Source organism: Leptonychotes weddellii, chromosome 2, assembly GCF_054177405.1.
Source record: "Leptonychotes weddellii isolate Sample4059 chromosome 2, ASM5417740v2, whole genome shotgun sequence".
NCBI lineage: Eukaryota > Metazoa > Chordata > Mammalia > Carnivora > Phocidae > Leptonychotes > Leptonychotes weddellii.
In genome coordinates, this window is record NC_138370.1 from 28,684,420 (window position 1) to 28,692,101 (window position 7,682).

Sequence of the window (7,682 nt, forward strand, 5' to 3'; positions counted from 1 at the left end):
GGGCGAGGGTCAGCGGGAGAAGCAGACTCCCCGCCGAGCAGGGAGCCCGATGCGGGACTCGATCCAGGGACTCCAGGATCATGACCTGAGCCGAAGGCAGTTGCTTAACCGACTGAGCCACCCAGGTGCCCAACAGATCTGCTTTTACTTGGGACATTGAACAGCCTTCCAGGAGAGAGGAAGAACTCAGTTTGCCTCTCAGCAGAAGCCTGGCTTCTCTGGGGGACAGTGAAGTTCCTCAGAAGCTTTTTCCATGGCGGCCCCACAGCTGCGTACCTTTTTTCCCTTCAGGGAAAGCGAGAAGACGAAGCTTCTCATTGCAGCCCAGAAACAGAAGGTGGTGGAGAAGGAAGCTGAGACGGAGCGGAAGAAGGCCCTCATCGGTCTGAAAGTGGTTCTGTGATCACCTTACAGGGCGGAGGGGGCTGAAGAGGGTGGCGGGCAGCCACGAGGTCGCCTCAGGCACAGCTAGATCACAGTCTTCCAAACCCTTGCCAGGTGCAGGAGGGGTATTCATACTCCCCGAAGCAAAGCTGAAGTTGTCAGATCATGGCCAGGGGCAGTGAGCTTTGAGTCTCCCCTTATCTCTGAAATGAAACTTTCCTGTTAATTCTTAATAGAAAATAATAATGGCTAATACCTATCGAACAGATATCATGAGTCATGTACTTTTCTAAGCACTTATATGTGAATTACCTCACTCCTCACAACCACGAGCTGAGATAGAGGTACTATCGTTAACCTCATTTTCCTGAACCGAAGACCAGAGGGGTTAAATAACATGCCCAGGGACATATGGCAAGTGGTGGAAACGGGGTTCAACCCCAGGGACTATGTCCAGAACCTGGTTCGTAACTGCTACACCAGATTATCAGCCACTACTATCTGCTTCCCAAAGTGAAGTGGCAGGAAGAAACTGTTTCCTTAGGAAGAATCTCGTTCCTTAGACTATCCCTCCGGGAGAAATACCCTTGTGACTTAGGGTAGAGGTTAGGGCTTGCTCCTCGCTTTCGTCGGAGAGCCCAGGTCTCTCCATTTACTGTCTTATGCTGAGATCGTGGTACTGCACTCACTGGTACGGTCCATGTGCGCCCACGTGTGCCCGTCGCAGGCCTCTCCCTCTGAGCTAACCCACCGGCCCGCATCAGGGACTCAGGAAAGGTCAAACAGTCTGGCTTTTGAAATACCAGCGCTCTGAGCCTTTTCTCAACTTCATTTCTGTAGAGGCAGAAAAAGTGGCCCAGGTCGCAGAAATCACCTATGGGCAGAAGGTGATGGAGAAGGAGACGGAGAAGAAGATTTCAGAAATTGAAGGTGAGCACAGGTGAAGTGAATGTCCAAGGTTTCTTCAGGCCCCACCTTGTGGCAAGGGGGTGGGAGAGTCATTTCCTTCGCTCCTTCATCTTTGTTCTAAGAGGTGATGATTTCTTTGGAAAATCACTTCTTCTCTGTGCTTTTGAGTCGAGTTTGGGGGAGATATGAGGCCAGGCTGCCGTCAGTTTTCCACTTCAGAGAACATTCGCTCACTCAACAGATGTCCACCAAGTGTGGCTAGGCGCACTTGTGTGAGGCCTAAGGGAAAAGGAAATCATTTAAGTCCCTGCTGTCTCAGAGCCTTAGAAGTGAGCGAAGGGGTGAGGCCAGAACAGCACCCCCTCCCTTTGCCTTCCCTGGCCCCCTGCACGTCAGCGAACACCACAGCTGTGGCCTCTAAGTCTGCTCTCGGCACCCCCTGTCATGGATACCAAGACACCTTTTCAGCACCAACAACCCTGGAGCTGGAGAAAGAGTGCTTTCTTTGCTGGCTTTTCTGAACATGATTCACCTTCAGTTCCCTGCCCCTAAGCCCTCAGCTCGTTCCACCGCCTACCCTTTCCTTCATGTGGTGCCTTAAATCAAGCAAATTCTAAGACAAAAATGCGACCTCGAGGCCCAGCTTCAAAGCGCTGTGTGTCCACTTGTACTCACTATGGTATGGGGCCTGTCAGGCTTTGCGGGGGCCCGGTGAGGAGCCAACTAGGATTTTACAGATCAGTGGCTCCTCATTAGGGAGCTCTTAGCAAAACAAGACATTTTTATTTCTTATAAAAACATGTCATCAGGTGCTAAGGCTGCTTGAGTGGGCCGCAGGCAGCCAGCACGCCAGCCAGACTGCACATTCCTTCCGCCCTGCGTCGTGCTGAGGGTGTGCAGGAAGAACCCCCCCCCGCCGCCCCGCAACAGACTGGCCGTCCTTCCCAGGCTTCTGGCTACAAATATTACTCAGAGGAGGCTGGCCTCATTCCCAAGGCAAGGGAGTAAGCAAAAATTTTGCATCGGGGCGCCAGGGTGGCTCCGTCAGTTAAGCGTCTGCCTTCGGTTCAAGTCATGATCCCAGAGTCCTGGGATCCAGCCCCACATCGGGCTCCCCGCTCAGTGGGAAGCCTGCTTCTCCCTCTCCCACTCCCCCTGCTTGTGTTTCCTCTCTCACTGTGTCTCTTTCTGTCAAATAAATAAAATCTTAAAAAAAAGTTTTGCATCAGCTTGACAGAAAGCTCATCTCAGCGGATTAAGGAAGTTGTGCACAGTGGAAGTTGAAATAGGTCTTCATCCAAACAGCTGTTAGTCTGGACCAGGGCATGTAGTTGCCTTGGGTAGAGTTATGTCGGCTTCCCCACTGTTAAAGAGTACCTTTTTAAAATGATTGAGGGAAATAAAAAGGGAAATGAAGTTGGAGAGGGACCGAGCTGTTTTATGTTCGTGGCATTGGGTTTTCGGCGGAGCCACCTCCGGCTGTATTCAGAGCCCTCCCTGGGCTCCTGGCGCCGTGGCTGTGCAGCACAGGAGGGATGGGGTAGGGACCTCTGAAGCTGGACGTGGGGACAGGGCCCACGCGGCTTCCCAGCCGTGGATCAGCAAGAGGGGTAAGCGCGGGGAGCCAGGAAGTGTCTCCTGGACAGCGCTCTTCTCGAGCCTACTGTCAGAGATGTAGCTGGGCACAGCCGCAGACGTGCTCCTTGTTAGGCCCCACCACAGGGAGATGCCGCCCGAGCACCTCTTTGTCATGGTTCATTTTCACCATGATTTGTGAAATAGGGGAAATGCCTCCTTCCACATTTTGCAGAAGAGGAAACCAAAGCACAGCGGAGAAAGAGCAGTCTCCCCGAGGTCGCAGAGGCGGTGGGGGAGGGGTCCAGGGCCCAGTGTTCTGGTGGCTTTGGCACCGCGTTCACTGCCTTCTTGCCCCCAGATGCTGCGTTTCTGGCCCGGGAGAAGGCAAAGGCTGATGCAGAGTGCTACACCGCTATGAAGCTCGCCGAAGCCAACAAGGTAAAGCCCAGGGCCGCCTGGGGAAGAGAAGGTATATCTGGCTTTGGGCTAATGTTTGAGAGTTCCTGGTGTCGGATGGCCACCACCACCCAAGACCCTCCTGGCCAGAAGGGGTGGCCGCTGTGCCGTGGGGGACAGGTGCTGCCCTTCCCCTTAGCCGAGCCTCGGCAGAAGTTTAATCGTTGTGTGAAACACGGAAACTCCTAAAACTTGCAGCTCTGACCTCGCACATCCATTAGTACCCTGTCACTAATAGAACAGTGAGGCCAGGAAGAGTCAAGAGGGCACACTGCTTTGACAGAGACCGTCTCCTTGTGAAAAGTGAAGGATGCCACCCAGAGTCTTCTCGACCCTGGCTCCACCTAGTCTGCTCTTGTTTGTTTCTTACAGCTGAAGCTGACGCCTGAGTATCTGCAGCTGATGAAGTACAAAGCCATTGCTTCCAACAGCAAGATTTACTTTGGCAAAGACATCCCGAACATGTTCGTGGACTCTGCAGGCAATCTGGGCAAGCAGTTCGAGGGGCTAGCTGACAAGCTGAGTTTCGATGATGAGCCCTTGGACGTAGACCCTGAGGAGAATTGAAAGTTTTTTGTATACAACCTCGGATGACACTTAAAAGAGATCTTTATTTTTGAATGATGAACCGGGATGCTCCTCCCTCCCACACTACCTGCTTTGACTCTCTTACACATTATGTGGTGAAAAAAGAAGAAATGGATTTAAATCTATTCCCCTTCCTGGGAAGGGAGGGCAGGGATTGCTGATTTGGGGTCTTATTCAGGTAAGCAGTTTAGATGACTTCTGTTAAGATGGGCAAACCATGGGTTTGACCTTTGACCTCCAGACACTAATTTTAGCCCTTTGAAGCTGGCTTAAGTAGGGATTCAATCATTACAGAGTGGGAGAAATAGAGGGTGTTGCCTCCAGGTGATTTGCTTTCCCCGATTTGGGAAAACGCGGTTCAGTTTTCTCCCCTCTGCCTCCAAGGCGGGAGATGCCTGTGGGTGAGGCTCAGCAACTGAGCAACTGTGTGCTTGTGAGTCTGCCCTCAGAGCTGCGGGGGAACAGCTGCAGAGAACGTTTGGCTTTGCTGGTATTTTTGTCGGCATATGTGAGTCATTTTAGAGGCACGCTTTCTCGAGCCCTCACAAGGAAGGACTGGTGCTAGGTTTTGCAAGCTCTTCTCTCCTACCCTCTTTGCCCCAGGGCTTAAAGAGAATTGGTTTCTGACTAAATTCCAGAGTCAGGGTTTGGGCACCACCCCACAATTCTTTTTAAAACTTTTCACCTGTTCTGTGATTTGTTTTTGTTTTTTTTTCCTCTCTCAAATCTGTTCGTTGATACCACTCAGCATTAGGAAGATAGGAACAAACAACCCTAGTGTCTTACTAGCTGCTGAAGGGGGATCATTCCGTCTCTCAGCCACCATGGTACCTGCTTGGCAAACAACGTATGTTCTCACTGTGGAGGTTCTGTGTTGAAGAGCTCTTCCAGGGGCTGAGGTCACCTGAAGTATCTCCTAGTCTTAAGCTTATAGCTTGTGCTGGCAGTCTGACAGTGATAAAAAGGGAGCCCACTAAGTAGCACATGTTTTGAAATCTAGGGCGCCGACAGCCACACGGGGGTCAGACTGAATGCTCTATCTCCGGAGACAGCTGTGGGGTCCATGTCAAGAGTTCGTGCCCAGGTCCCTGGATTGGAAGGGCTGCATCAAAATGTTCAAATGTTTTGGGTTTGGGTTTTTTGGGTTGTTTTTTTTTTTTCCATTTCTAATTAGGAAAATTTTGTGTCATTCTGGGAGATTTGGGATGGAGGAGAACAAACATGAAAGATTTTCTTATATCCTGAAATTGGAGTTGGGGGGGGTGGTATCCAGCTTATGTAGGCCATGAGTTGTGTACCAAATTGTTAGCTTATCTCCATCTAACTTGCAGGCATGTCGGTATTCTCCATGACAAACTCTGGCTTAGGATCTGCTTTGTTCTTAGCTGCCCTCCCCACCACCACCACCACCAAAGAAACTACCACTGTACCCCTTTTCCCTCAGTGATACTATGAATGATACTTTCTGGCACAGATCCCCACCTCATTTTTGGTCCCATGCCCAGACTTCTGCTTTATTGAATGGCCCAGAATTCGGGCCAGCTTGCTCCCAAGTAGTACCAGGCTTGTCTTGAGAGTTTGGGGAGCATTCAGCACGCTTAGGTAGAAACAACATGTTAACTCCTCTTAATTCAAATGTTGCCCTTCCCTGTTCTAATTTCTGGGACTTAGAATTCTCAAACCACTGGTCCTGGTCACACTTTGTGCAAGCAGCCAACCGTTCGTGGGAATGATGGATTTTAATGTGCTCAGAAGTGCTTGCAAAAGACAGTCTCCCAAGGCCAACATAGGGTATCCATTATTAAGATATACTTACCCTCCTCCCATTTCAGTGCCATTAATCACTTGTTAGGAGCAACATGACACATGACCTCCAGCTTCCCCAGTTTACATATTTGTCTGCTCCCTCTACTCTGAGATTTGCTGACTAGGCCTCAGAAAACACTACTTCAATAGAATAAAAAGCAAGAATATCTCCACCTCTGAATAGCACGTTTGCTCAGGTTCCTCACTTGAAAGCCCAATACTAACATCCTGTGACGGCTTGTCCCTTGCACTAGATACACTTTAACCACAAAAGAGCCTCAATAAAGTAAAATCCTGCTGCCCCTGCCTCCCTGAATGCTAATGTTGCTTCCTCTTTGAACAAAAAATATCAATGTCATAGTGCCCCTCAGTTTAAATTCAGTGGTTGTCTGCACCTGCCTGAAGAGTAAAATCATGGAAGTCAGCAGTTTCCTCAGCATGGGACTAACCAATCTGTGTGACTCTGTGTCTTCAACACTCACTGGAAAATCTGATCTTAAAACATTTGAATTCTAAATGTGTAAAATGTGACAGCCTACACTTTTGTAGGCAGTAAAGTCATGGCTGCTATTTGTAAATGGAACTTCTATCAAAATAAGTAACCGTTTATAAAATTCAGTTTTTTGTAGGATTTTTCCAAGGAAAAGTCACCTTGGTTGAATGTTTCTCATTAAACTTTACAGAAGTGGTTCATATTCAGTACTGTTTTTAATCACTTTTTTAAATATAAGGACAGAATATTTGCAAGGAAGCCAAAGTTTGTTAATAATTTTTATAAGACTAATATAAAATAAATTTGAAGGGATCTGTGGTCATATTAACTTGAAGGAGGAAAAAAAGATAATTGAAAGAATTTTGGCAATATATTGATCAAAAAAAGTTGTTTTCTAAATGATCTGTTGTGATTTCTATGGGTCTATGTATCTTTCTGCACTGATGACTTTGCCATTTACAGAGTAAGTAGTGAAAGTAAGATCGTCGTCTTTACTGACTTATCAATTTAAGTTTGAAGATAAACCTCAGTCCTCAGTTGAGAATAAACCTGTGTATTGGCTAGTGACTGCTGTGTGTCTCAACTTAACGGGCTACTTCATTAGTTCTACTCAGTAGGGTTCGAGCCACTGTTTCTATTGCTTCCTTAGAAAAGAAATAATAGCCAATCAGTTTGTGTTTGGATTTCCATTTCTTTTTATTTCTGCTTTTGTGTAAGCTGGTGATTGAATAGTCAAAACTAATTCTACTTTCAAAGAGCCCCAACAGTTTAATGACCCCCTTTGTAAACAAGAAATGATTCTTGTTATATTAATCACTCTATAAATAATATGCTGGAGTAATCACCTTGGGTTGATAGCTGGAGAAATTGTTTTAGACCACACTAAAGATGTGAATTTATATCTCAGTTTTATTTTCAGTCTTGCTAAATACAATCATTCTTCTTTGTATTTTTTTTAAAGTGAAATTTAGCAATAGCTAATATTAGGATAGGTGATATAAAGAAATAAAACGTCCCTCCCTAGTGAGTGGAGTGCAAGATCACCCTAAAAATATATTCAGATGACTATCCCCATTATCGGTGTAGAAACAAATAATTTGTAAACATGGCATGATTCTTGGTAGGTGCTATGGAAATTGATCATTTTAAAGATCCATTCACTGCTGCAATTCTGGCCCAAAAGGTAGAGATACTTTCAGTTGACTCAAAACTCATTTTGATATCAATTCAGTGAGAAAGTCCCAGTCTCTACTCTGGAAAGCTGCCCAGCCTAAAGCTGCCAAATAAAATACACAATGCTTGTTTCAATTTGAATTTCGTTTAAACAACTAATAACTTTTAGTATAAGTATGTCTAAAATACTGCAGGAGACATACTAAAAAATTATTTGTTATTTATATGACACGCGCATTTAACAGAATATCCTGTATTTTTATTTGCCAAATGTGGCAACCCAAGCCCAGGCTTC

At 46.8% G+C, this 7,682-nt stretch overlaps 1 protein-coding gene across 2 annotated transcripts in view; it reads left to right on the top strand.

Moving 5' to 3' along the window:
• ERLIN2 (ER lipid raft associated 2) overlaps positions 1–6,781 on the top strand; it is an 18,142-nt gene extending 11,361 nt beyond the window's left edge. For both annotated transcript variants that reach the window (XM_081809010.1, XM_081809014.1), the window contains exons 9-12: positions 292–383; positions 1,225–1,314; positions 3,230–3,309; positions 3,700–6,781. In XM_081809010.1, the coding sequence (XP_081665136.1) occupies positions 292–383; positions 1,225–1,314; positions 3,230–3,309; positions 3,700–3,894 (457 nt within the window). In that variant the 3' untranslated portion in view covers positions 3,895–6,781. The remainder of the gene's footprint in view (positions 1–291; positions 384–1,224; positions 1,315–3,229; positions 3,310–3,699) is intronic.
• Positions 6,782–7,682: the final 901 nt, after the last annotated feature.